At 47.2% G+C, this 27,289-nt stretch overlaps 4 protein-coding genes across 6 annotated transcripts; 2 read left to right on the top strand and 2 right to left on the bottom strand.

Moving 5' to 3' along the window:
- The first annotated feature begins 5,000 nt into the window (after positions 1-5,000).
- Positions 5,001-10,703, top strand: fzr1b (fizzy/cell division cycle 20 related 1b). The gene is made up of 14 exons (XM_076020771.1): positions 5,001-5,261; positions 5,442-5,630; positions 5,822-5,923; positions 6,536-6,599; positions 6,681-6,808; positions 6,898-6,980; positions 7,079-7,262; positions 7,359-7,424; positions 7,833-7,935; positions 8,067-8,248; positions 8,706-8,939; positions 9,050-9,154; positions 9,544-9,636; positions 10,173-10,703. The coding sequence occupies exons 2-14, from the start codon at positions 5,553-5,555 to the stop codon at positions 10,212-10,214; spliced, it is 1,464 nt and encodes a 487-aa protein (XP_075876886.1). The 5' UTR covers positions 5,001-5,261; positions 5,442-5,552; the 3' UTR covers positions 10,215-10,703.
- Positions 10,663-18,180, bottom strand: LOC142884834 (importin-13-like). Of its 2 annotated transcripts, XM_076020768.1 has the most exons (21): positions 17,815-18,075; positions 16,876-17,001; positions 16,145-16,779; positions 15,939-16,079; positions 15,722-15,863; positions 15,384-15,550; positions 15,184-15,304; positions 14,585-14,732; positions 14,330-14,511; positions 14,211-14,237; positions 13,961-14,095; positions 13,563-13,700; positions 13,399-13,479; positions 13,184-13,321; positions 13,008-13,104; positions 12,644-12,696; positions 12,484-12,550; positions 12,340-12,398; positions 12,163-12,252; positions 11,895-12,076; positions 10,663-10,999 (listed from the first exon to the last, which is right to left on the bottom strand). In XM_076020768.1, the coding sequence occupies exons 1-21, from the start codon at positions 17,881-17,883 to the stop codon at positions 10,915-10,917; spliced, it is 2,883 nt and encodes a 960-aa protein (XP_075876883.1). In that variant the 5' UTR covers positions 17,884-18,075; the 3' UTR covers positions 10,663-10,914. The 2 variants fall into 2 exon arrangements, 1 of the variants encoding a protein (XP_075876883.1); XR_012926212.1 differs by lacking the exons at positions 10,663-10,999; positions 11,895-12,076; positions 12,163-12,252; positions 12,340-12,398 and having other exon boundaries at positions 13,008-13,100; positions 17,815-18,180.
- Positions 18,181-18,428: 248 nt separating this feature from the next.
- Positions 18,429-23,959, top strand: LOC142884837 (uncharacterized). Its single transcript, XM_076020772.1, has 5 exons — positions 18,429-18,848; positions 19,387-19,656; positions 21,531-21,803; positions 21,895-22,061; positions 22,418-23,959. Exons 1-5 carry the CDS (start codon positions 18,782-18,784, stop codon positions 22,460-22,462), a joined length of 822 nt encoding a protein of 273 aa, XP_075876887.1. The 5' UTR covers positions 18,429-18,781; the 3' UTR covers positions 22,463-23,959.
- A 166-nt stretch (positions 23,960-24,125) lies between these two features.
- On the bottom strand, positions 24,126-26,181 carry mgst3a (microsomal glutathione S-transferase 3a). 2 transcript variants are annotated; one of them, XM_076020773.1, is made up of 6 exons: positions 26,029-26,181; positions 25,577-25,709; positions 25,319-25,392; positions 25,130-25,187; positions 24,918-24,990; positions 24,126-24,840 (listed from the first exon to the last, which is right to left on the bottom strand). In XM_076020773.1, the coding sequence occupies exons 2-6, from the start codon at positions 25,691-25,693 to the stop codon at positions 24,698-24,700; spliced, it is 465 nt and encodes a 154-aa protein (XP_075876888.1). In that variant the 5' UTR covers positions 25,694-25,709; positions 26,029-26,181; the 3' UTR covers positions 24,126-24,697. The 2 variants fall into 2 exon arrangements, with proteins under 2 accessions (XP_075876888.1, XP_075876889.1); XM_076020774.1 differs by having other exon boundaries at positions 25,577-25,704; positions 26,029-26,139.
- Positions 26,182-27,289: the final 1,108 nt, after the last annotated feature.

The raw sequence follows: 27,289 nt of genomic DNA, 5'->3' as shown, positions 1-27,289 counted from the left end.
AGGAGCAGATGACTAATAGTTCGTAAAAGTCAGGTGCTCAGCTTTGCCCAGCACATTTCATATGCGGGCCACTTTCACAAACAAACGCAGCGTCTGCAGAGTTCACGGTGTGACTTCCAAGAAAGAAGGGAAAGAAGCGGCCGCCGCTGACCGGAGCTCGGCGAGGCCACCTGACTCGGTGCCAGCAGTGTAAACAGGAAGGCCGGAGATAGTGATGCTATGTGCTGCAACATCAGGGCAATCGCTCTCCCATGGCTGCCTACATACGGCCACCTTGACCCACACAGATAAGAGATGGGAATTTGCATTGAGGCCGCGAGAGGACTGAGGCGAGGTGAAGCTGCTGCAGTGGGCAGAGCTCGTATGGAGACCAGGAGGGAGAGAAATGTTCCTGGCACACGCACAATGCAAAAGCGCCCAACCCTTCAAAGAAGATAGTTCACCAAAAAACAATGAAGTAGTTTTGACCTATTTTTTTCCCATTTTTGCAACTCATCACTTTTAGGATGGAGGCTTTGTTGACCTGTTTCCTGATCCGTGTACTCATTTTCACAGAGATAAAGAAAATGGTAAAGCAATGCAATAGGATATTCTGTGACTTAAGCTAGCAAGTGACTGTGACTTAAGCTGACAAGTTTGAAAAACACTCCTCCGTAACGCTCGTGTGATATGAGTCAAAAACTCATCTTGAGACATTCATACAGGAAGGGCAACTTTCCAGGAGGCTGCTGGGAATATGTTGGCAGAAAAACTGGATCAATTTGACTGCAGAGTCACCAGATCAGCCACCGGATGACCAGTGCGAAGAAATTCCATCTGTTAGCATTTTCAATGTCTGAGCGCTCGGCCTCATCAGGCTTCCACTGTGTCTGCTGGGTTCAGCTGGAGGGAATTCATACATCCATAGGTTGGAAAATATCACCTCAGCCTCCATCAATACAAACACAAAGGAGTACGTTTTTGGGGGGAAATTATTCCATCTTGTGTCGTGTTCCAAGTGAAAAATGTATTAGTTTTGATGACACCAAGACAATAATAGATGAGACGATGAGAAACTGGCAGAAAGAGTCTCTTTAAATTTGTGCAAAAAAAAAAACAAAACAAAAAAAACAAACCTCCGTTGTGTCCGTAGTGGGAACAGGCGCAGACGAGGACCGACATTTTCCAGAGAGGTGGTCGACTACATTTTTTTGTGTGGTGTCTGTGTTATCCAGGCCAGAGCCAGAGGTGCCTCGATGCAGCTGACAGCCGGGGAGCAGTCCAGCCAGCCACGTCCTGAACGGGCCCGTTTGCCACAGCCAGACAGGAAGACAGCCACTTCCAGCAAAACAAACCCTGCACATCCACTTTTCAATGACACACACACACACACACACACACACACACACACACACAAGGCTTCCTGGAGTTTCTTCTGGCCAGCTGCTGCCTGTTTTCAGACGGGGCTTTGACAGAGAGAGACCAGAGTCAAGAGACGTTTCTGGGCCCAGGCGAGGAGCTATACCATGGATGTTTTTTGCCCAGAGACACCGTCCAAGCCAGGTGGTAAAGATCTCCGCCGACAGGCTGAGAGAGACAGTGCAATTTTTCTGGAAGAGATGGCGCGGCACAGTTTCAGTTTCAGTTGAGTGGTGGGGGAGTTGTCTGAGTTTCAAGGAGGAGTCGCGAGTGTCAGGAGTGGATCAGGACAGTGACAGGATGATGATGATGATGGAGCTAATGATGATGATGATGATGATGAAGAAGATGAAGCTGATGATGATGAACTGCTGCTGCTGAAGCTGATGATGAAGATGATGATGATGTTGATGATAAAGCTGCTGATGATGATGATGAAGATGATGATGATGATGATGACGATAAAGCTGATGATGATGATGATGATGATGATGATGATTGATGATGATGATGATGATGATGATGAAGCATCCTTGCCTGGTTGTCTCTACCTGCTTGCACGGTAAAGGTGCCTTCCGCACAAAATGAGGCGACATTTCTCCTGATTCCCAGCAGGTGGACAGGCTGCCCCGCTGGAGCGCATCAGGGTGAGCTGAGCTGCTGTGTGTGCGTGGGAGGAATGAAGAGAGGGAGGGGTGGGGGGGAGGGGGGAGCACAGTCACCGTCACCCTGCACCAGCTTTGACTTTTGACAGCTTTTGACAGACTTGGGGTTCCACAACCAATCAGATTCCTTCAGATAGATAATAATAATAATAATAATAATAATAATAATAATAATGATAATATGATCACTCTCATCTGAGGAAAGCTCGGCCAAAAGTTTTCTGGATGGATATATATACAGTATATATATATCATTTCTTTTTTAAATCATGTACATTTTATTAGCTTCCTTATTCAATCTTTCACATTTAGGAAATATTGATGCAACCTGGACGGTCCTTATCAATCGACATAAGGTTGGCCCTTGACGTCACCAGTGTCATCCATAAACAGTCTTGGTTGATCATGTGATCAAGATACGAGATAAGGAGTCTGGCTGTGTTTTCCAGACCTCTTATCGTTTCCCATCATGCATCACTTTCAAACAATAAGCATTTTCGTGAGGGGGGGGGGGGGGGGGGGGTTCCCGACAACACTTTCTGTGGCCTCATTCCACTGAAACTGTATTTGTTTGTGTGTGTGTGTGTGTGTGTGTGTGTGTGTGTGGTCGATGAGGGCTCTGCTGTTGTTTTGTTGTGGATTCCAGTCAGGACCTGAGGACCCTGCACTGGAAGCACTGGCTCAGCTTCCTCTGCGCCCCGCTCCACTGCACAGCATCACAGGAGAGATAAGGCCGCAGTGTTTCCGTCCCATCGGCCCGGGCCAACAGCTGCTGTGGACTCACAGGCCTCGACCATGGCGGCGGCGGCCTTCTACAACGTGGGCTGGGCCGCACGTTGCTCGTACACAGAGTGGATCTGATAGCAGATGCAGATAAGGGGGCCTGTTGTGACTGAGCTGACTGGAAAACAAAATGAGATGAGGCCCGGATAAGTTCCACTGAGTTAGTGCGGTGTTTGGGTCGCCGTGTCACACAGACGTGTGGAATGTGCGTACGGCCAGTAAACCATGTACAGCAGTGAGAAATGAATCATGTCTTTCTCTCACGACAATGTACACTGTTTAGACAGTACAAAAATAGGGAGTTCCCAGCACCGGATGGCATACACAAAAAGAAACGCCTCAGGAGTCAAGACGATTAAAAAAAATAAAATGGATTGCTAACAAAGTCGTTAATAATAACATAAATTCTGCATCACGCCTATTTCGATTGTTCAACTTCGATTCTTGGACGTCCAGTGGAAACAATCTCTGCGCAAAAAACATCCATGGTATAGAATTTTATTTAACTTATGAGGAGAGTTGGGATGGACAGCGGCCGGGTTTAAAAGAGATTTTAGAGCAGAACAAGCGCAGTGCAGCGACTTGAAGTCAGAGTGGGGAGATTCCCACGCTGATGCTGGACGTGCACGTGTTTGGTCTGCATGGGAAGACAAAAAGAGAATCGGAGGCGATCTGTAAACAGTCTGCAGATCGCTCCAGGTCTGCGCCGGGCCTACGTGCAAATCAGCGTGCCACCATGGGTGCCATGCCTCTTCTCCAGTCGACCATGTCGGTGAGTCTCATTAAAGGTTGCAAAGCAACGGTGGCCAAGTTTCCTCTCTATCCTCTTTAGTGGGTTTTTTTTGTTTTTGTTTTTTCATGCTGACATGGAAGAGTTCAAAGTTAAACCTTTATCTTTGCCCATTTGTTTGCAAAGTGCTCCCTGGTGCTGTGAGTGATTGACGGAAAGTTTGGTGTCACCGAGGGCAAACGTAAAATCTTTATTTACTTCCAGAGTCACGCTCGGGGGAGGAGGGAGGACGGGAGGGGGAGGGGGGGGGGGCTTTGGGCAACCATGTGCTGTCAATACACGCTGCCCGGCACGCTCACAGGCACCTATTTATTAGAGCAAAGTTGGCAAGCGAATGGAGGCGGGAGGCTGGGTTTGAAATGAATGTGCAAGAGAATCAAGTTTCCCGTCATGCCTCCCGCGTGATCCAGGTGCACGTGCTATGTGGCCCGAGGGCTGCTTGTTTACTTTTAATTTACTTATAACTTTTATAACTGAGTTACTGGAATGATGTTATAAGTGAAACATTGAAGTGACTGCTTTCATTAAAGTGAACGATGAGATAAAGGATACTAATAAAATCTGATAAAAACATGAACATATTTCATTTTTTTAAATGTGCAGATAAGGTTGTTTTTTTTGTTTTTTTTACCAAGTTGGCAGACGGTGTGATTGCTAAACTCTTAAATGTCACACATTACACCTGTTTATCTGTCTTTCTTCTTTCTTCCGTCTTCTTCTTATAATTGCTGACTCACAAAAATATCTGCGGGTCTCCAGACAACAAAATACAGTATTTAACCCTGTGTGTACAGCCTCCTACTAAAACTCATGATATGACACAGGCTTGTGGTGTGGCATATAAACAAGGCGGTTTGAGAGGGTGCAACAAAAGTCATCATGAAGGAATTAGTGCCCTTCATGATGCCACACAAAAGCCTGATTTCCTCACGTGCGCATTTGTGTGTTTTGCTTGTTTTTGCTTTAAATTCAGAGCAAGAAGTCTGCGCTTCACTTCATTAACAGGCTCGAGTTGTACGTCATTGTTGTTGGAACATATTGGTGACTGCATGTCAATCAATCAATCAATCAATCAATCAATCAATCAAGTAAAAATAAAGACATGGTAGAATAAATATACGCAATCAAAAAAGTTTTTAAAAAATGTAAATACAATTTACAAGTACAAATTAAAAAAAACTAACAAAATTGAAAGTGCGGTCACAAAAACAATGAGGTGGGAAAAAATAAAACGCCGCTGCAGCTAAACTTTGTCAGTGCAGCAGCGTCACACAGTGGCCACAAGTGGAACAACCCCCCCCCAAAAAACTGCGCCACCCTTTGCAATTTCACAATATTGCCGACAGGCGCCACTGTTGGACAGCACACGCGCCTGTCGGCTGCTCTTCGGCAGCAGAAGTCAGCCGGAGAATTCCCTCCTGCCTGCCTGCCTGCCTGCCTACAGCTGACTCGGTCGCCATCTTTTGTCACGAACATAAACAACAGCGGAGGGTCGCCTCGGTTGTCCGGCTACTCTGCCGCTCTTCGAGTCCGCAAACCGGCCGCGGCGTCGCCGCCGAGTTGCCCGTCGTTCCGAGCGGCGATGACGGCTGAGCTGCCCCGCTGAGCCGCCGTGTCAAGCCGGGGTAAGACGGCCGTGGTGGGGGTGTAGCGGCGGCGTCAAACCTCAGCTGGTGTGACAGCGTCGTTTAAAAGGCTTCGTCCGCTCGGCGCTCTGCATTTCTGGGAGTAAGGGGGAGGGTGTGAGTGTACGGTGGAGGTCTCGCTGCCGGGACACTTAGCCGACGTTTCTCCCCCTCCTGCAGAGATGCGGCTGCAGCCTGCACTTCCTCGGCCGCAGGGAGAGCAGGCTTGAAGGGGGGCGGCCAGCAAGGGAGGGCAGCTGCGGGGCCTCGCTGCTCCCCAGCCCCGGAGAGATGGACCAGGACTACGAGAGGCGGCTGCTGAGGCAGATCAACCACCAGAACCTGCCCGCAGAGGCGCGTCTGTCCAAGGTGAGACCCCACCAGCACGGCCGACCGTCTGGGTCAGTCTCCCAGTGCCCTACTGCCTCAGCACTGTTGTCGCCTGCATGTCACGTTGCTGTTAGTTATTTACGCACACTACGGAGCATCACGTTTGGCGTGTTGGTGCCTTTTGTTGACGTCCTTCCTCCTCCTCCTCCTCCTCCTCTTCCTCGCCCCAGTGTGCCAGTGCTACCTGCAGCCCTGTCAGCATCAGATCAGGCGACCGCTTCATTCCCATCCGGGCTGGGAGCAACTGGAGCATCAACTTCCACTACGCCAATGTGAGCTCTGCTCTGTTTACTTGCAAGCTTTAAAGGTCTCATATTACAACCATCGCCTGCTCTTTCATTTCCACCCCAGCCTCAAATAGAAAACATGACTATCCTGAAAGTCTCAGCTGATCTCCATCTGTAACTTTCACGCAGCCTCTGGCTTAAACACTGTGGCTTTGCCTGCAGCTGAAAGTGACGATTTGTTCCACCTTCCACGTGTTTAGAAGCAGGGGTTCTTTAAAAGGGAAGGCAAGCCAGGAAATTGCTTGGGGCCCCAATCTGGAAGTGCCCTCCCACACCCCCACACCCATCAACAACTTTTGTGTCCCATCAAAATATTTAACCCTTTCACTGCCCCACCAATATAAAAATCATGAAAAGAAATGTTGTGCCCCTCAATGCTGGGAGCTTCACAAGATGCAGCAGTCCCCTCTGTGACATCACCAGGGGCTGATCTACCAGCACCGTGTGTTTAAGCACAGACTTTATGAAAAGTGGTGCGTGCTAATGAAAAGAAGGATGGCCTTTTTTCATCTCTGGGGAGGCACATTGTTGTTTGGACCCCTGCGTTGAGGGAATCCTGCACCAGGTAACCCTGCCTTGTCTCCACGCTGCCTGCAGGAGAACTGCCGCTCTCCCAGTCAGAACCATAAAGCGAAAGATGCCACGTCGGACTCCAGCAAAGGTGAGCCTTAGTTTTCGTCCATTTTCTCCTGCGTCCTATGGCTCGGGCCCTCGCCGCGCTCATTGTTCCCCTTATTTGCAGACGCCGTGGCATACGCCGCCCTATTGAGGAACGAGTTGCTGGGGGCCGGAATCGAGTCCGTCCCGGATCCTCACATGGACGACCGGAGGCACGCCGTCTTCTCTCAAGATTCCCACAGTCTGTTTAGGGTAGGAGTAAAAAAAAAAGGAGGATTTTAATGTCACAAAAAAGGCCTCATGCCTGTGTATAACCCTCTGTGTTTGTTTGTCCTCTGCAGTACACGGTCCACACTAAGAGAGTGCCTTTCGATAGCGATAACGAAGTCTCGCCGTACTCCCTCTCCCCGCTAAGCAACAAGAGGTAACCGATATCCAACTCTCACTCGGCGTTGCTGAGCTGAAATCAAAATGCGTCTCCGGCTGAGCTGAGAACTGACCTTCCCTTTCGTCTCGCCGCAGCCACAAGTTGCTCCGCTCGCCTCGCAAACCGGCCCGCAAGATCTCCAAGATCCCCTTCAAGGTGCTGGACGCTCCGGAGCTGCAGGACGACTTCTACCTCAACCTGGTAGACTGGTCGGCGGGGAACCTGCTCAGCGTGGGCCTGGGAGCCTGCGTCTACCTGTGGAGTGCCTGCACCAGCCAGGTGAGCTGCTCTGCAAGGCAGGGGCTGGGTTCTGATGGGTTCCGCTGGGTTCCGCTGGGATTTGGACTCCTCTCTCCTCTGTGATTACGTCGACAGGTGACGAGGCTGTGCGACCTGTCGGTGGATGGCGACTCCGTTACGTCAGTGTGCTGGAATGAGAGGGTGAGAGCGACTGAAAGGAGGTCAAGGTTGGATTCACATCACAGTGTTCGGGTCACCAGGTCCCAATTGTTTTCCCCACTTCTCAAGTGGCACGCATCAACAATTCAAAATTCAATAATCGGATATTATTTGGAGAATTAAATCTAGTTCAAATGGCTGCCAGTGGGTTTGTATGCTGAGCAGACTGGTTGCCATTGAAAAGGCTTTAACAATGACTTTGACTCTGTGGCCTAGTGTGAGGAAAGCCAAAGAGGCTATTAAGAAGCAAATGTGTCTGTTTTTAACAGCAGATGTGAGAATACAGGGAAAAGGATGAATTTAGAGCCGCTGGTTGTGAAGCAGCCTCACAGAATGAAGCCTGATTTAAAAAAGAAACAGCCTGATTTGACGACTCCCCCGTCCTTGCAGGGGAGTCTGGTGGCCGTCGGAACCCACAAGGGCTACGTTCAGATCTGGGACGCGGCCGGAGGGAGGAAGCTGACCAGCCTGGAGGGCCACTCGGCACGCGTAGGTCAGTCAGTCAGAGGCGGCCGCTCACAGCCTTCTCCCAGCTGCGCCCCCTGGTGTGGAGGAGCGGCCACTCAGTCCTCCACATGGCCGGGTAACGTGAATCGACCCTCTGCTCTTCCCGCCTCCTACCAGGCGCCCTGGCGTGGAACGGTGAGCAGCTGTCATCGGGGAGCCGGGATCGCGTGATCCTCCAGCGGGACGTCAGGACTCCGCCCACCGCCGAGAGGAGGCTGCAGGGCCACCGGCAGGAGGTGTGCGGTCTCAAGTGGTCCCCCGACCACCAGCACCTGGCGTCCGGAGGCAACGACAACAAGGTGGGGGTCACATCCACACTTTGAGGTCCCCCCGCACCCAAGTCCTTCATCTAAACCAGTGTTTCTCAACTGGTGGGTCATGACCCACTTTTGGGTCACGGAGCCCTTAGATTGGGTCGTTGTTTTTTGGGCAGTCCCTCCCCCATACATATTGTGTATATATATATATATATGTATGTGTGTGTGTGTGTGTGTGTGTGTGTGTGTGTGTGTGTGTGTGTGTGTGAATATATTTCGAGAATATTGGCCATTTATTTTGCAGGGCACACGGTCGCGACTTCATAAACAATAATTTCAATATTTTGTAGACTAGACATGATAGAAAGTGGGCTAGCATTTTTTTTGGGGGGGGGTGGAGGGGGTAAATTTGAGCGCTGATAAGGAAAAAAATGTGGGTCCTGAGGCTCCACCAGTTGAGAGCTGCTGTTCTAAACCTCTGCTCGGGTCTTTTGGCCAGCTGCTGGTGTGGAACAGCTCCAGCCTCCTGCCCGTGCAGCAGTACAGCGACCACCTGGCGGCGGTCAAGGCCATCGCCTGGTCTCCGCACCAGCACGGGCTGTTGGCGTCCGGGGGCGGGACCGCCGACCGCTGCCTGCGCTTCTGGAACACGCTGACCGGTCAGGCGCTCCAGAGCACGGACACGGGCTCCCAGGTCTGCAACCTGGCCTGGTCCAAGCACGCCAACGAGCTGGTGAGGACACCCAGTCATCAGCCCACCATCCTGCATGTGCCTCGTCAATCACTTTTTTTTCTATTATGTGTTTGAAGAAAACTTTTTTTTCTTTATTTTCGTGTTGACAGGTCAGCACTCACGGCTACTCTCAGAACCAGATCCTAGTGTGGAAGTATCCCTCTCTGACACAGGTGGCCAAGTTGACCGGACACTCCTACAGGGTTCTGTATCTGGTGAGAGGATGACGCTCAAAATCACCTCCTGCTTCTGATGTCACCGCCTTAGAGCTAATCAGTCGTCTACTCATAGCTCCCACATTTTCCACATTTTTACATCATTTTTCTTCATGGACTCTGGTGGAGCTTTGTGATGTGATTTATTTATACAGAAAAACCCTATAGATCTCCAGAAAACTAGCATAGTTAGCCCTTTGTTTGAAGTGTCCTGCTAAAAATTATGCTCTAGTCTAAATACAGTTTTTTCTAAAAATAAAACCAAAACAAAACAAAAAAAAAAGTCTACTTCAGTTGCATTTTCAAACCCATATGCCAATGTAGACACATAAAGTCAGTGTTTGGTATCAGTGTTTTGTATTGATTTATTTTTTGTCTTGTCCAATCAGGCTGTGTCTCCGGACGGAGAAGCCATCGTGACAGGAGCGGGCGACGAGACACTGCGTTTCTGGAATGTCTTCAGCAAAACACGCTGCACCAAGGTAGGCTGCAGCACAGACAGACAGAGTTCAGTGCTTCCTGCTAGGCTACATTGTCAGTGTATTGGATTTAAGTCTGTATTTCTATATAATGATTGAAAGTCAAACAGCCTTTCTCCTCAGTAGACTGGATGTCATGTGACTCGTCCTCTCCAAATTCATGCCAGACATTGTTCAGAAACTAGGCAAATCAGTCTGTTGCTTTAATTTTTAATGGTAATTCTACTTGATGAATAAAACTGCTTCATTGTATTTTTTCAAATCCATTTTAGTTGCTTTGATGTCATGTGACTCCAGTGATATTTCATCCCAGTTCATCCACAATTTCAGCAACCGATCAGGGAAATTCATTTCCTGCTAAAACGCTGGATTTTATCTTTTTCTACCTTTCACATTTTTGGAAGGTGTCAAAGTCAAAGGGGTCTCTCATTGCTGAAGTCAACTTTGGCATAAATAAGTTGTCCACCTTCACTCGAGCTGAACTTGCTTTGAAAGCCACGACTTTGTTGATTGAAAACGTTTCCTCTCTCTGTTCCCAGGAGTCAAAGTCAGTGCTGAACCTCTTCACCAGGATACGGTAGTGAATGTCTTTTGGCCAGCACTGCTTTTCCAGAGGAGGACCACAGGGCGGCGCTTCAAACGCACACTCACAATCACCCCACCGCCGCCACGACAGCGCCCCCCCAAGGATCTCTACTGCCATCCTTCAGCAGTGACATTGTTGACCTGAAAGCAAACCATTTGTTTGGCGTCTCTTTTTTTTCTGTCGTGAGACTGTTTTTTTTATTATTACTATTATGTATTAGCGGAGGCTTACGAGTATGAGAGCTCAGAGCAACGTTTATGTGCCGACGTCACATGTTTTAAAAAGCCCTCATTTGTAACGGAGAGGAGAAAGAAGACTGCAGGCTCGGATGATGTGTGTCAGGCGAGTTTCTATATTTTGATAATGTGTAAATATGATGATGATACAATATATGATATAACAGCCGAAGAGAAACAATAAATAGTGACACTACCAAACGGCTGCTCATGCTGTTGAAGAAACACATTTTTATTGCTGTTTTTATTCAGATGGAAGGAGGTTTGTAACCCCCCCCAGGCCTGGCGCTGAAGACAAAGGGACTTTTTTTCCTGAAGGTTTTATTTCAAGAAGTCATGTTGCACAGAGAAAAACACTTCTTTTTATTAAAATGTCTTGTTTGCAAAGTTTAAAAAAAATCTAGGTGTTCATTAATGACTGAACGTTGCATGTGGGGAGTGTGTGGGGGGGGGAATAAACTAATATGCTGCCCCCTGCAGGCCGCGACAGAGCAGCGAAAACTCCTTGACAATCTCCTTCACACGCCGCTTGTTGCTCTGCTCCCTGACGTGAAGACAAAGTTAACATGTTTGTCAGACAAAAGCAAGTTTTTGAATCGGTTAAGTATAAACATTTCATCCTGGAAGCTGGAAACAATCAAAACAAGTGTGGCCCTTATAATGTGTATACTTTGGCGCTTAATATCTTGAGAGTTAAAAAAAATAAATAAGAGGCACAATTTGTGTTCTGCTCAGTATTTTGGCAGTCAAAACATACAAAAACCTTTAACAAAGTAGCTTCATTAGCATGCTAACTCAGTATAGAATTTGCCATCGAGTATAATGCCTTAAGAGCAATAGTAATCTAATTTCAACATGTTCAAGCTGTAGCCACGATCAACTTGACGAGCAGCAGCCAATGTGGTGAATCCCGCCCACTTGAACTGCCTGGTTTGGGTTAAACATGCTCATGTGTTGGATGGTTAATGACCCAATCAGCGAAACCTAATTTACTTGGGGCGTGGTTTCATTGTGAAGCTGCAGCTGCTGCCTATCAAACTTTAATGTCGCCAGTGCACTTGGATTATGTGTGACAAAATGTTTTCTGCCTTTGTCATCTGCTTCCAATTTGCCAAGAACTTCTGTTAAGTGGAAAACAGCAGCACACAAGTCGGGACAGCAACTAACACTATGTTGCAGTTGGTGCATCTCAGATAATATTATGAAGGCAGTAAAATGGTTTTCTATTTACTTTGAATATGTAATTCTTTCTTATTAAAATTGAAGTTGAAAAGCTAAATTGCAGAATATATGTTTTCCATTTTTATTTTTTTTATTTTAATTTTCATTAAGTACTCATCTTTTTTTTTTCTTTTTTTAATTATTATTCATCTGATTGCAAGATTTCCTTCCAATGTTGGAACTGCATTTTGAATGTGAGATAGAGGACAGTAACAGACCTGAGGAGCTGCTGGCTGAAGGTGTGTTTCTGCTCTGAGGAGACCTCCGCAGAGGGAAACCCTGGAGTCTGCAGCGTCTCTTCCAGCCATTGGGCCAGCAGAACCGGACAGTGGCGGTTCAGAGCTATCAGAACTTCAGAGAAATGTTCCGTTAGGCTGCGAGGCGACATGCCTCCAACCGCCTGGGACAGCAGAGGAAGTGACTCAGTGACTCTAAATGCCATGCGCAAAAAAAAGTGAGGAGCTTTCCACCAAGCGGTCTACTCACCTGCAGGATGGTCTCGGTCAGCAGGTTCCCATCCAGGTGCAACACCTCAGCCAGTGCTGGGGTGTCTTTGCATCGAGACAACAGCTCTGTCTGCCAGGACGGAGGAAAAAGAGCAAAGATTCACACACCAACGATGAGAATGAAATCTGAAATCTGCACATTTCAATGTCAACCTACAAAGAAGAAACTCGCTGCTTTTACTGTAGGTGTCTCTGGAAACTTCAGGGATAAAATACCTGGAGGGGTGAAATAAAGATTCAACTTTGAAAAGATGGTTACAGCCTCCAAAATACCGCAAAAGCACAGAAAAAAAAAACCCACCGCAGTAAAACAGAGATTTAACATCCAACTGATCCGACAAGTACAAGTCAGGCTTCCGTTTTAGAGTCTGATGATTTGGACAGACAAATAATAATGATTATTATTTTATTTTTTTGCGATGGAGCCTGCACTGCAGGGCTGTGGAGGAAGGTCATCCCACCTGAGCATGAAGGAGCATGAATGACTCTGCAATATCAGGATGATCTCTTGGACCTGCAAAAATCAGTATCAAATAAAAGTAATTTCAATATTTTGTTTGCATGTTTTTCCAAGATGAAGAATCAGTTCATCTCAAACACAGGTTTAAGAGTAAATTCCCAAATAGGATATGTGTGTGTGTGTGTGTGTGTGTGTGTGTATACATATATATATATATATATATATATATATATATATATATATATATATATATATATATATATATATATGTGTGTGTGTGTGTGTGTGTGTGTGTGTGTGTGTGTGTATATATATATATATATATGTATATATATGTGTATATATGTATCCTTTTTTTTTATTACCTTGCTGAAATATAGTGAGTGTGGCCGTAGTCAACGTCTCGATGAGGCTTCTGATGTCAGATATATGTTGATCCTCTGCAGCAAATATGTGAACTATCTAAATCAAAGACAAAAACAACAACAAAAATCTAAGGAGATGGTTCCAGCATCCAGGCCCTGACCTGTAGGGGGCGTACCTGCCGTGTCAGGTCCAGAGCGGCGGGCTGCGGATAGGCGGAGTAGATCCGACCGAGCATCCCACTCAGCTGAGCCACCATTGGTCCAAAGTCGTGGAGGAGAGTTCGGACTGACTTGTCAAACACGCCGCACACTGCCTGGAAGGACGGCGAACAGCGCGTTCACACCAGGAATCACACAGATTTTTATGGAAGCGGACGCAGCCTGCGCCTACCTCGACCACCTCAGAGTTGTCGAGCCACCTGCTCAGAAGGGTCTGGATCAGCGGAAACACCTGCTGCAGCACCACAACAACCTGGCAGAGAGTTTGGAGTGAAACTACGCTGGGATTCTTTGACAGGAAGTGCATCCTTCGCGAGAGGAAACGGCTCAACTCACTGGGTTCTGTGACGGGGAGGGTCCCGGGCTAGACGCTGCCTCTGAGCCGTCGCCTTGTCTGTTGACATCAAGAGTAGTGAAGAGGCTGGACAGCATCCCAAGGATGTGCAGGATGGACTGTTTGTTTGTGGGACTGGGCTGAAACAGGGAGTCGAAGTAGCCAATGAGACCAGACGGAGTGGAGAACAAGCCCCTCGGTGAAAGGAAGGTTCAAAGAGTTACACACTGAAACTCAACAGAAACGTGTACTCCCGGACTAGAGTTGAATTGACGATGTGAGGCTGCTCTACTGGAGTCTGGGATTCAATTTTTCGGGGTGGGTGGGTTGGATTCATCAAATCACAACATGGCCAGTTTTAGTTTTAGCTTCACTGGATGTGTGATGGTGATGAACGTACTTCCTGTTGGACCAGAGTGTCCAGCTGCTGAAGGTGAGGGGTGATGAGGGCTTGAGTCCGGACCAGGACCTGGTCGTCTGGCAGGGCGGACAGAAGGAAGCCCAGAGCCTGCATCAGCCACATGCACTGGCTGCTCTGCACACAGACACACCCCAACACAAAACACACACGCACACGCACACATACACACATGACCAGAGGAGAAGTTAATCTGTGGCTATTTGGCGTGATCAGCCAATCGTCGGCTCACCTTGTGGATGTTTTTCAGCAGCGCGTCCTGCAGTGGGACATCAGTGTGACAGAGTGTTTGGATCACAAGATGAATTCTGAAAAAAAAAATCATTCTCAGACACTGAACGTGCATCTGACCTGCGACACGCTGAGGATTTCCTCAGCGAAGGGGCAAAGGTCGTGTCTGCACTCCCGACAGATCCTCTTCAGAGTGGACACGCTGGACACGGACAGCTCTTCCTTCACCAGGCCCTGGAGCACCATGGGTAAGATCCTGCCCATCATGACCGGGTGGTCGGCCAGCCACTCAGCCAGAGACCCTGCCAGCGGGGAGGAGACTGTCAGATCTGCAGGAGACAGTCCAGCATGGCAGACTGGAGGCAAGTGGAGTACCGATGGTGTACATGACGGTGTCGGCCAACAACACGTTGCTGATGTTGACCCTCGGGATGAGAGCGGTGAGGCCGGGGATGACGTCCGAGTAATTGACGTCGATGGTCTCGGCGATGGACTGGAAGCCAAACAGCAGCGCCTCGGTGTCCTGGTGGTGGGAGTGAGCAGAGGAGGACCAAAGCAGAGGTAGGATTTCATACTGTACTGCTTGCACAATTCAAATTTTTCAAACGTGTTAGAAAACAGACAAGCCCATTGTTTCTGCTCCTGTGGGCTACTGTCTTGCCCATCCAGCCCTTTTTCCTGTATTTGGCTGTCACTACATAGAAGCTAGGCCATTTTGTAGTGCTGTCTGAATCCTGAGAGGACATCTTTAATCACTCGACTAGATAGTCCACTCAATGTAGAGGGGTTGAGTTAGGGCATCTAGACTTGTTCTTGTAATCTTGAATTCAAGAGTTAGGGCAACACCTCCAGTTGCCCTAACTCAATCCCTCTACCTTAAGATGATCTGGGTGACTGAGAACCTTAGCAGACAGTCCACTCAATGTATCCCACAATGCATCGCTAAAAGTAGTGTGCAACTGATGGTCACGAACCTGCCACACTGCTGACAGCTGCGGGTCCATCAGTTGCCTGCCAAGCCGGTCGTAGAGGTTGCTGAGCAGCTCCACCCCCAACATCTCGTACACGTACATCAGCGTGTCCGAAATGTCCACTCTGGAAAAAGCAAACTGGAGATGAGACTCTGCTCGTAAGGGTGTTTATTGTTTCCTTTTGCCCCGGCAAGCGTCCCCACCTGTAGATCCTAAACTGCTCCTTGTCTTCGGGCGACCAGGACTCATACTCCTGCTGGGAGGGATAGTGACACTTGTGCAGCAGTACGTCGACCAGCTGGAAGTAAACCGGCCTGTAGACTTGCAGGTAAAGCGCTTGCTTTTCCTCCTCGAACGACAGGATGTCGTCCTGAGCACACAAAAACACAGAGGGAGGGTTTGTGAAACAAGATTACTCTTTAGTTCATTAAAAAAAAAAAATACTGTACCCAACAGTCAACGGGACTGAAAATAAGGACTTCTTAATAAGACTGGTTGTTATATAACCCCCCAAACACCAAAAAATGAGGCCACTTCTCACCTGCAGTGTGTACCAGAAGGTGAGAGTCAAGGAGCTGGTGGTCTCGCTGACTGGGTAGTGACCAGGGACACCAGTGCAGAAGAGAATCATGTTGACCAGCGCCAGGTACTCCTGCCAGTGATCCACCTGCTCCAGCAAAACCCTGCCTCACACACACAGCTGTTACAGAAGATTACAGGTAGAAGGCAGTTGAGTCAGTGAGTCAGCGAGTGCGCACCTGGAGTGTGTTTCCCCCAAAGCTACTGCGATGCGGCAGATCCCGTGTGACGTCTCCATGTCTCCATCCTGCGCCGCCTGCTTTAGCTGCTCGTGGAGACCCAACACCAGTGGCACCAAGCCCACCAGAGCATCCACGTACCTGCACACATGTCACGACAGTCACACCTCTTGCTCGATGCGATCACCACCCCCCGCCGGCCTCACCTCTGGCAGTCTGGCTGCGAGATGACGCTGACTATGGTTTCCACGGCCGTGTCGAACAGCTCCGCCTCCGACAGTGCCGCGAAACAGTCATGCACCAGCAGGTGGCTCTCGGCGAGGGGGACGTCCAGTCCCACCCAGCTGGACAGGCAGCGGAGCACCTTCTCCTTCACCTTGTTGGATGAATCGTGGCTCTGGAGGAGTTGGCGCATCATGGAGCACACCACCACCCACTCCCCAGCCAAGGCCTCCCTCAGCTGGGCGCGGCGAGCTTGGGCAAGGCGGCTGCTCTGGAACTCCTCTGGAAGAACGGTGAGGAGCTCCAGCAGGGCCAAGCAATGTGACTGGGGGTCCTGGGAAGCGCCGGAGGCCTCCTCTGGGTCGGATTTTTGCGGCTGGAAGGCCGTCACCATGTCAGCCACCGGGCAGGACCAGGCCTGAGGGATCAGGTGAAGGGCCATGGCAGCCAGAGCGACACACAGCCTGCTGAGCACCATTCTAGGTCCCGAGGAGAAGTGCAAGATGTGGGAGAGGAGTTGCATCCTCAGGCCTTGGTGCTGATCGGCGGGGAGGTCGCTCCAGTGGCGGCAGATCTTGATATGCAGAGTGCTGGCGCCGAAAAACTGCACCTCTGGGAGCTGCACAAGAAAAAAAAAACAGCAGAAACTTGAGAATGTATCGATGCCGTTTTTGGAGTGGACCGGACCTGAGAAGCGACAGGCGCACAGACTGACCTTATCAGGGCCGAGCAAGGCCCAGCAGAAGTTCCATGCCTGTGGGGACGCCTGAGCCAGGGTCAGCCACTTCTGGGCCACATTCTTATGCTGCATGTCTGGGTCGAAGTAGAGCTGATACAGAGCCTGGAGGAGGGAAGGGCACAGAGAGAGCTTCAAAACATCAATGCGCTATTTGCATAACGGTAAGTCAGTCAATGGATCTGTCTATCTGTCTGTCTGTCTGTCTGTGTCTGTCTGTCTGTGAACTGTATACCGAAAGGTCCCATGCTCCATCCACTTTCTGATCTTTTGGGCTTCCCCATGCAATAATTTCACTTTTAACCCTGTGTTTGCAGCTCTAAAACAAACATTACTTCTGATGCTTTGCTTGTTGGATGTTTCGAAGAGGACAGAAAAGGGGCGGTGCCCATGCCCGGTTGAAGCTTCTGTTGCTAACCTACAGGAGAGGTAGGTATCTGTGCCCTTTGTGACATCAGACTTGCCACAGTGAAAACTGCAGCTTGCAGAAGAAGTAACAGACGGACTTTACTTGCATGTTTTTCTTCTGGGTTGTTCACAGATTATTGTCCTAAAATGTTTTGAAAGGTTTGAAAATATATATATTTTTTTTTTTTGTTGCATTTTTATCATCATCCATATCTACATATCATACAAAATCATGCGGCACCAAATATCTGAACGGGGTGGAGAATTGTGCTATAATGTCAACTAATCCCAAACACATGCTGTGTTAGTTATTATTAGGACATCGTATGCTTATGGCTGGTATCACGTTACAGACGGTCCACTCTTGTTGTAATCTCTGTGTTAAAGTTCAGCTCACATGCCAGTGTTTTAATACTGTTTTATAGTTTTTTTTTTTTTGTTTTTTACCCCCCCTGTGGGAATTTTACCAACCGTCATCCAGTAGAGCAGTAAAAAGTGTCAACAGCTCACCGACTCCACATTCTCCACCGTCAGCTCCAACTCCACCGGGCTGTCTCCCGGATTGGCCGGAGGCTCCATGTTGGTGCTTCTCTCTTGTCAGTTTCCAGAAATCCTCTTGATAATAGCAATATGAATAATAATGTTGATTATTTAAAAAAAAAAGAGACAGTCTGGTCGTTTTAAAACAAGCAGCAGAGCAGCTCTCTGCCCTCTGAGGTGTGTCTGACAGAAGGACTCTCCTTCAGCTGTTCCTACAGTACACATGTGGGCTGCGTGCCCCGGCGTGACGTCACGCTGACCTCTATGGGGGCTGGAGTGTGTGTGTGTGTGTGTGTGTGTGTGTGTGTGTGTGTGTGTGTGTGTGTGTGTGTGTGTTGGGGTGGGGTGGGTCTGGAGGGGGGGGCAGTTAGGTCTTCCTTTCTCACGTTACCACCAGCTAAACAATGACCTACTAAACTGGTCCCTCTTCAATATGTTCATATGCAGACACAATGATTATTAAAACGTTGATGAAAACGGTCCGGCCATTGACAGATGCGACTGTCCTGACGCACGCAGCGTTGCGCGTCTGACGCACTGAGTTCTGATTGGAGCAGACGGTGCGTCTGTCGTGGTGGGATCGGAGATCGCGAGCTAAAAGGTGCGAGTGAGCGTTTCGGGAGGAGCGGGACACGGGCAGGTTCAGTCAGTGGGTGGGCGGCGACGACGTTTTGGTCCCTTCAGACAGACAGACAGACAGGCAGGCAGGCAGGCGGTTGCGGGTCTCTCGCCATGCAGCCCCACCCTTTGCTCCTCTTCTTCTGCCCGACTCCCTCGGGATATTTTTAGCGCCGATGATGATGTGACCTGTCAAACGACGTAACGGAAACGAGGCCCCCCGGCGCGCGAAAAGAAGCGGATCAAAGTCCTTGTTTGCGTTGCGTTGTTTTCTTCTTCGCCTCGTTCTCATTCCTGTACGACCGTGCGCGAGACCGAGATGACGTTTGCCATCAGTTTGGCCTTTTGCGTGTTTGCGCTGCTCACCAGCCGGTCGCAGACCCGAGGTAAGGCGCGCGCATGTGTCTTTGTTTCCGTGACCGACGCCCTGTTGACGTTGAGTTTATCAGATGCAGACTTGATGCTTTCATGTTGCTGCAGCCGGTTGGATTCCTCTCTGTGGCGTCATTTTTCATCAGTTTTTTTATTTTATAAAAAAGAAATCGTTTTGTTTTTTATTTATTGCTTTTTAATTCAGTTCTTTCTCCTGTATGCTACACGCTGCTCTCAGAATTCAAACAGCATTATATTCTTGTCACTGACTAATTGCGAAGCAGCCCAATGATCATTTAAAAAGGATTAGATTAATTGAATGATTCATTAGGTGAGAAGTAAGGAGTAATTTGTCATGTAATTCGTCATATGAAGAATTACTGATTTATTTCAATTTATTAATGATAAAAATGGTCTTTATTTTCGTATAAATGGTTGTTCACTACATCTGTCAAGAAGAAAAACGGGATATTCCACATCTTCTTCTAAATATTCCCCAAAATAAAAAACAACCACACAACCTTTTTGGATTATTTATCTTTTCTCCCACAGGTAAGAGCAGCGTCTCGCCCCCGGCCCTCGCCCTCACTGCTCTCCCACATCACCCTGACAGCTCAGAGCCTTCACACCCGACTGCGGCGCCCTGGGATGATGCGTCACAGACTGCTGCGCCTCACATCACCTCCACCATCAGTGCCTGGACCGACGGGACGGTGCATTCAGGGACGGCCCCCATGCTGACCTCCAGCTCCGGAGCTTTGGCCTCGTCAGATGTACCTGCTGCAACAACGGCACCTGCTCCTACAGATCGCTCAACTCCAGGTACCCCAAAACTCTGGATGTCCACTTATTTTTATCTCTGCCGAGAGACTGGAACTTTTGCCGCCAGGTTCTGTATCCGTGCACGTGCGATTTCACAGTATGTTCTGCAGACTCTCAGAATAGACCCTCCCACACGCCCAAAGCTGTTGTGCCAACGCTGACTCCTTCAGGGAGGCCAGCACTGTTGGCAGGTACTCGCAGGCCTTGTTGTACCCTCATCTATGACTGCTTATAAATACCCAAGCACCGTTTTGAGCCGTATAGACGCAAGGATGGCACATGTCAGCAGGCATGTCGCGCTCTGTTTTGTCTGTCACTCTGTGTGTCCATGTACATTCACCTGAAAGATGTCAGGAGACTTGATACCAGTTAAGGCAGGAATTAGGGTTAGGGTTTCAGGGTTCCTCATGTGCTAGAATCCCCAAATTTGGCATGGGTGTGTCATGGGGGCTCCTGATGAAAAAGCATGTGTCCCCATGTCTCTAGGAAAAAGTTGACTTTTGACCTCATAGACTTGCATGGTGTTAGGGTTACACTTAAAATCTAAAAACAACCCATCTGTTTTTTTCAATGACTTGCTGCAAAAAAACAACAACCAAACCAAGTGAATTGGTAGATTGATATTGTGATTGATACTTGTTGATTAATAATTCAAAAGCAAAGGTGTTACAGTTACTATTAATCCACCTTTAATCTGGAAGTGGGTGCAAACAATGAGATTATTAGTGTTTACTTTGAGTGTAATCACCCTGTTTCTGTATGATCCTTACACGCCACTAGTGGGCACTCTGAGAACACCAGTAGATCAAGACCAAATGGTTTGGGCTGCTGCGTTCTTTCCACTGTTAGTGGAATCAAAGTCAGAAAAGTGATCAATGCTGAGATGCTCCCAGTACTTCGAATTAATGAATTGTCAATCTTAATCTGCTCTAACTGCATCCCCGGTTATATATCCTCATGACAAAATGAATTGCTTCCCTTTACACTTTTTCAACAAAACGACAAGGAAACTGGACCATCTGGTGCTTAATCCTGCCCTCACCAAATTATACATGCATAGAAGGCAACATGGTTCAATCTCTGCCCTTCTAGAATGATGAAAACATGCTCTTTGAATGCCCACCCATCCCATCCCCCTCCTCGGCTGACGGCTATAATGTAAACACAGCTAAACTGAGTAACACAACACTCATGCTAGAAGTGGAGGAAACGTGTGTTTAGCTGAACTTGCTCTGAGGGATGATGTGTACCGAGAGGCGAGCGACGGCTGTGAGCAGAGCGTGAATGTGCCTCTTCAGGGCCAACCCCCCCCAAAACTATGTTGAAGTCTGTGTATAACCTGAGAATATTGGAAAGCATGACCATGACCAGTGTTTTGCCTTCTCCATTGCTGCCCCCACCCTCTGGAACTGACTCCCAACTAACATCCGTGACTGCACTGACCTGCCATTATTCAAATAACTACTTAAAACACATCTGTTCCGTATTGTTATTAATGTGACTCACCTTTTCATTGACTTTTTCATCTTTAACTAAAATTGATTCGAACCTCCTTGTTTTCACTTTTCCTCTATTCTGCACTTCATTGATTTGTTTGTATATTTTTTGACTGCATATGTTATTCTGACATGTTTTAACCTTCTTTTGTAAAAATGTATTTGAGCACTTCGAAAGCACTCAATAAATAAAAAGTATTATTATTATTATTATTATTATTATTATTATTATTATTATTATTGTTATTATCATCATAATCATCATCATCATTATTTAGTGGCACAAAACATATATTAATCCTCTGTTTAAAACCTCCCTCCTAAACAAAGGGTCTTCCTGCTACAAGCTAAAGCTAATACAGCTTCACCCCTTCACAGGTGAGACCATTTTCTCTGTACCCACCGACTCAGGAAACTCCACCCATCTGCAACACCACCCAACTGTCAGTGAGGTCCCACTGACCAAAGATCCCACCTCCATCGCTCCATCTCGGCCAGCACCCACCGCACTGTCCACCTCTGGATTGCTAACCACGGTCACTGCTGCACAGCTGGCAGCAGTGGGACACCATGTGGCCCCAGCAACAGGTGGAGGTCCAGCGGGGCCGACACGCCAGGAGGCCCCGTCTGAGCTGAATGTTGGAGATGAAGGTGAGGTGCTGGACAGTTGCTGTTGCTGTTGCTAAGCCCTCCCAGCTGGATTTTTCTTCCCTCAACCTCCAGTTTCTGTGTTTTCCTCCAGATCCCAGTGGGCGCCGCCTCCGCCCCACTTCCCCTCTGGACCCACTGCTGGCTGGTCTGCTGTCTGTGTTCATTGTCACCACCGCTTTCATCTTCATCGTCCTCTTCCTCAAGTTCCGCCAGCGGACGAACCACCCAGAGTTCCACCGGCTGCAGGACCTTCCCATGGTGAGGTGGCCACCCCATCCCTTCAGTCAGTCAGTCAGTCTGTCATTCAGTCAGAGTAGTTTGTTAGTGAGAAGTGAAGGATTTCTGTGAGATGGCCGGCTGTGGAATTTAACGGTAGTGTTTTTGATGCTAATCTTTTACTAAACTTTTCAAGTGTGTTATAGATGCCATCGTATATGGCTCTCACCGGAAACTTATATATGAATGGGATGTTTCCTCTGTGTGTGTCAGGAGACACAGCATGAAATGGCCACTGTTTTCTCTACAACACAATCCATCAGCAACTGTAAGAAAATAAGACAATGCTTACTATGTCACTCCAAGGTCACTATATCCTGTGCAAATGTTCTCTCCAGGATGATTTGATGGAGGACACGCCCCTCTCTCGATACACCTACTGAAAGAAGCCTTCTGCCGCTGTCCGATCGACATCGGATCAACAGTACTGGATGTTGCTGTGTATTTGACGATAAGTTTCTTCATGCGAGGTGTCAAGACGTCAGAGAATCCATCTAAAAGTCTTAAAGGTCCCATATTATACCTACTTGCAGATTTTTATCTTTCCAACCTGTAGGATTAACTATCGAAACACTCTTAATCCCCAGAAAGTGGCACATTTAGCCCCATGTTTGCAGCCTGCCAAAAAAAAAAACATTAGATTTTCGCTTCCTGCTAAAACAGAGGCTTTCTTGGACCTTCTACGTTTGTAAAAGGACAAATACGAGTATGAAACTTTGTCACAAACCTGGGAGAAATACCAGACTGCTGCGCCTGATATCAATGCAGGCAGCTTTTTGGAACTGTGTGTTTTAGGCATAATATGGGACCTTTAATCCTCATTTTAGCTCTTAGGAGCTCTAAAAATGCAGTCACACTGTTTTTTTCCCCACCATTTTTCACCCAAGCACCTTCAACTGACTTCTCCTCTCACACATACGGCACTTCAGAAGGCTGTGAGAGGTTGTGTGAGTTAAAGTTAGGCAAAGTCTTCAAACTCGTCTCAGGTTATTCAAAGGAGACTCAGGAGAGCAAGAAGACACAAAAAACACAATTGAATGTTAGGAAAAGATGCAGAAATGCCTAAACTGATGATGGAATTTGAGTTATAATACCTTTTAGGTGACCAAATATTAGTGAAGTGCACTTTTAAGATGGATTTCCAGGTTGCCAGCGTTTTCTTAAACTGAAGACATGCAGTAGATAAACATACATGCACAAACACACAACACTGATTGGTTTCATGATTTAAAAGCCATAAGTGTTGACACACAACATTGTCTTCTAGAAGCTGCGCATGATGTGGTATTTCTTTTCTATTGCAGTGATTATGGTCTTTATGGTGGTATGTAAAAGCCACATTCAATTAGTTCGGTGTTGCTTTCTAAATTGCTGTCTAGTCTAGTCTGTTGGTGGGACACACTGAACTTTCCACAGTAAAACTAACACTTGAACAAGTAACTTGTTTTATAGACAATGTTCTGTAAAACAAATTATGAATGTTGCTGTTTTAGCTGTAAATGGAAAGACGCAGCAGTTAATATTTAAGGACATCTTTTGGAATAAGAGAATTTAAGGACATTATTTGTTTTCATCCCTAAAACTAGAAGTTGGATCTGTTCCTGATTTCATTGCAGTTATAGGTAGATTCAGATTAAAGCTGTTTGCAATCTGCCCTCTTACCACTAGATGCCACTAAAACTTAAGTGATGGACCCTTATGTAAAGGCAACGTGTAGTGACGGAACTGAGACTCTTAGTGCACTAACTGGAGTATCACAAAGTTTTAAATGAATGTTTTTAAAGACCATCTTACTTGGTCATGTGACCATTGTAATAGTTTCTTATAATGCATTGATTTTTGGATGTATTGTTTTCTAATAAAACCTTTCTGTATAATAAGCCTTGTGGGGCTTTATGCTGAGTCACGGTGTGTCAGGCATTTTCCACTGCCACTGGGGATTCCAACAGCAGCTCTGCGTCACTCACCACCTGTCTAGGCAAGTCATGCACACTTTGAACCTTTACCCCCTTTAGAAAAAATAACAGACACTCCACACTTACAAAGCACTGTTTTGTAATAAAAACACCTTACAGAATGTTATTAGTGGTATAACAAAACTCACGCCATTGTCAGTATGAGAATCAGCAGTTCCAAAGTGAAATAGTTATTTAATTACATGTTTTTAACTACTACTTTCTAAGTGCTTATTGGTGTACAGAACCTTCTTAAAAAAAAATCAAAGCAAAAGCAAACATGAGGTACGAATGTAGAACTGTTCATAATCAAGTGCAGACACACAGTAGAAGAATTAATGCCCCTTCATTGAATTGTTTTAAGGACACATATTGTGACGAAAAGTCACGCTGGCAACAGAGTTGCAATCTCAATATGAGGGCACAAGGAAAGAAATCAATCATGGCAAGTTGTCTAACATGTGTTGGGCGGGCCAGCCAGGGACTAACACCGCCCCTCCCTTCTCGGCAAACCCGTCAGACCACCAGTGACAGACGTCTCTCTCTAGCTTCAAGCGTTGGATGTATGATGATGCAAAATTTAAATGTTACAGCGAGGGTGATATACTGATTACAGGGCACAAAAATGACAGCAAGTTCACACTGTTGACTTGGTCATCGCAGTTAAGCTTGAATGTTGCGGAAGGGCCCACCCCTCCATCGGGGTCCAGTCCAGCCGAGCATGTGGCGGCCAGAGTTGATGGTGATCAGCATCAGGCCCAGCACGGCGATGTTGCCGAATGCCCCGCGCATTCTTTTCTTGGGGTCTGACCAAGAAAGGAAAATGTCTATTTCATTTTCTGTTTGTTTTGTTAGAGAACAGAATTTTTTTTTTTCTCTTTACCTCCAGTTGAGTAGCCTCGTGCATACACCTCTCTACTGATAATCCAAACCATCCCCAGTGCACTGGCAGCACGCTGCACATGCCAGACAAACAGGTTAATGTATGTGTACACTTCTAAGCAAAATAACATTCAGTATTTTTCAAAGTTCAAAGAGGCTGAATTAAAAATATCTGTTAAAGACGTTAAATAAAAGTCAGAATGTTGGACTTACTGGACAATGCAAGCCACCAACAGCCAGACAGAAGAGAACGCCGGGGTACATCTCCAGTCTGGGAAAAAGCAGAAACTACACATCATCTCTTTTTATTCATGCTATAACACACGTATAATGCAGTCAATCCATAGGCAGCAGGTGTGCTTGAATTTATGCTACATATGTCTAATTTCTGCGCCCACGTACGTATTTTGGTGTGCACGCTGGATGCAGTTGAAGATAGTCCCAGTCTCAGGGTCGTTGCTGTACATCTGAGGATACTGCAAGGCAAAAGCAAGTTTCTTCACACTGAGAATGCGCGCGCACACACACACACACACACACACACACACACACACACACACACACACACACACACACACACACACACACACCTGCAGTGTGGTGGCCGCATATAACCGAGGTAGCAGTGGAAGAGGAGCACCAAGAGGCTCTGCTACTCACCGCCACTTTGTACTTCTTGCGGGCTTTGCCAACTTGCCAGGCCAGATGTCCAATCATGAACATGCTGGCGACGCCTGTGAGCACCACATAGCCGTATTCCTTGGAAAGCGCAACCATCTTGGCTCAAGCTGCACTAGAGAGAATTTAGAGAAAGTAACAATTTTGATCATTGCAGTTAGGGCAAATCAAGGAAAGAGGTTACGTTCGTGTAAAAGCGAGACTAAAAACGGAAATAAAACGTCTAAAATGCACTAGAAAATCATTCTATCTAGAACACTCGGGTGGTTTTAAACCAAGGCTCCAAGACCAGCGCTGCAAAAGAGTTCCGGAGCTAGCATGGTAGCCCTCCAAAAACAGTGAAGGTCACTTGTATAATACAGCTAAATTAAACAACGGTGATTGTCCGTGAACACACACACGTCTCATAACACAGTTGCACGCTGCGACTGTACCTGGAGGTTGTTCGAGGACGAGGTCGAGCTCTTGACGCCTGGAACGCGAAGACGACACAGCGCAGCCTCTCAAGTTTCCTCCGTTTGTATTTGCGTGCGCGGCGCACGTTCTTACGCAATGTACGCACCCCCGTGGAGGGCGTGGCCCCCTACCACTGTGTCAAAGATTGTTCTTCCGGTAAATGATTCACCTGGCAGCTTTGATAAAGAGTTAATGGGTTAAAAGTAGCTGGAGAAGGGAATTGATTTGATATCTAATCGGAACAGACTTTTTCACTTGCAAACATGAATTCGTTTTTAAAAAGGAAGATGTTGAAGCAATAATACCATTTGTCGGCACTGCATTAATATAAATATTTTGCCGCCAAAGCTCAAATTGCTACTAGCTGCTAGCTGCTGACAGCGTCAATACGGTATGGTTCTTTTTTTTTCTTTTCTTTTTTTTTCTTTTTTTCAACGGTTCAGTGCGTAAAGTTGATTTATTTTATGGCTATAAAATCTTATAGCAACATCTGTTAACACCGCGTTGAGCCTTCCATTTTCAGAGTGCCGAAATAGAAACCTCACGATTGATGTCACAGTTTCACTTCTTTGGAGAAAGTTTTTTTTTACTCCTTACTATTGGTTGTGTAGCACCACCATTATTGCCACAACTGAATGTCACTGAACGTGGGGGGAAGACTAACAAACACGGAACAGGACTCACTTAACCTTCGATTAACTTACTACAGGCCACTCCTAGGCAGCCGACATGGAAGGGAGCCAAGCAAATATACCATCTGTTAAACAGCATGGACCTCACAGGCCAGAGTTTCCGGGATCAAGTATCAGTCAAATTGAGGCCAGCACATGCAGGGAGAATACCACAAAGGGCTGCTGACAGGGAATTGGAATCTCAATCGTTTGCGGTGTTGCCACCACGCAATATTGTTAAATCAAACTTTAGTTGTCTCTGTGGAAACCAGATAGAACTGCTTCAACAGACATGAGGGTGTGGATGAAACCAACCCCCCTACAGTTTATAGAAACTGTCAAATCTCTGCGCTCTTTTTTTGTCAGTGTATGTTTTCTCTGCCCTTCCCTTTGCACAAGTATCATCTCATAATGACTTGGAACAACATTGCAATAAAAAGGTAGAGGTGTGCCACCAGAAGCAGTTCAACCCTTGAACTACAATAAATCAGTCCTTTGACAACTTCACGTAGCCATGATAGAAAATGAGAACAGTTCAGAGTTTACTGGGGAGACGCTGTGGTAGAAA

Source organism: Nelusetta ayraudi, unplaced genomic scaffold, assembly GCF_046127955.1.
Source record: "Nelusetta ayraudi isolate G7.1 ecotype Tasmania unplaced genomic scaffold, CSIRO-AGI_Nayr_v1 ptg000011l, whole genome shotgun sequence".
Classification (NCBI taxonomy): Eukaryota; Metazoa; Chordata; class Actinopteri; order Tetraodontiformes; family Monacanthidae; genus Nelusetta; species Nelusetta ayraudi.
Note: the sequence above shows the minus strand (reverse complement) of the source record. Positions and strands in the feature narration are given on the sequence as shown.

Coding starts and splice junctions, on each gene's coding strand:
- fzr1b (XM_076020771.1), top strand. CDS start 5,553: ATGGACCAGGACTACGAGAGGCGGCTGCTGAGGCAGATCAACCACCAG. Junction 5,631..5,821: donor CAGAGGCGCGTCTGTCCAAG/GTGAGACCCCAC, acceptor TCCTCGCCCCAG/TGTGCCAGTGCTACCTGCAG. Junction 9,637..10,172: donor GCAAAACACGCTGCACCAAG/GTAGGCTGCAGC, acceptor CTCTGTTCCCAG/GAGTCAAAGTCAGTGCTGAA.
- LOC142884837 (XM_076020772.1), top strand. CDS start 18,782: ATGACGTTTGCCATCAGTTTGGCCTTTTGCGTGTTTGCGCTGCTCACC. Junction 19,657..21,530: donor TACAGATCGCTCAACTCCAG/GTACCCCAAAAC, acceptor ACCCCTTCACAG/GTGAGACCATTTTCTCTGTA. Junction 22,062..22,417: donor GGCTGCAGGACCTTCCCATG/GTGAGGTGGCCA, acceptor TGTTCTCTCCAG/GATGATTTGATGGAGGACAC.
- mgst3a (XM_076020773.1), bottom strand. CDS start 25,693: ATGGTTGCGCTTTCCAAGGAATACGGCTATGTGGTGCTCACAGGCGTC. Junction 25,188..25,318: donor CAGCGTGCACACCAAAATAC/GTACGTGGGCGC, acceptor GCTTTTTCCCAG/ACTGGAGATGTACCCCGGCG. Junction 24,841..24,917: donor ACGAGGCTACTCAACTGGAG/GTAAAGAGAAAA, acceptor TTTCTTGGTCAG/ACCCCAAGAAAAGAATGCGC.
- LOC142884834 (XM_076020768.1), bottom strand. CDS start 17,883: ATGGAGCCTCCGGCCAATCCGGGAGACAGCCCGGTGGAGTTGGAGCTG. Junction 15,551..15,721: donor CCTTCTGGTACACACTGCAG/GTGAGAAGTGGC, acceptor TTGTGTGCTCAG/GACGACATCCTGTCGTTCGA. Junction 14,238..14,329: donor AAATCCTCAGCGTGTCGCAG/GTCAGATGCACG, acceptor GTCCCACTGCAG/GACGCGCTGCTGAAAAACAT.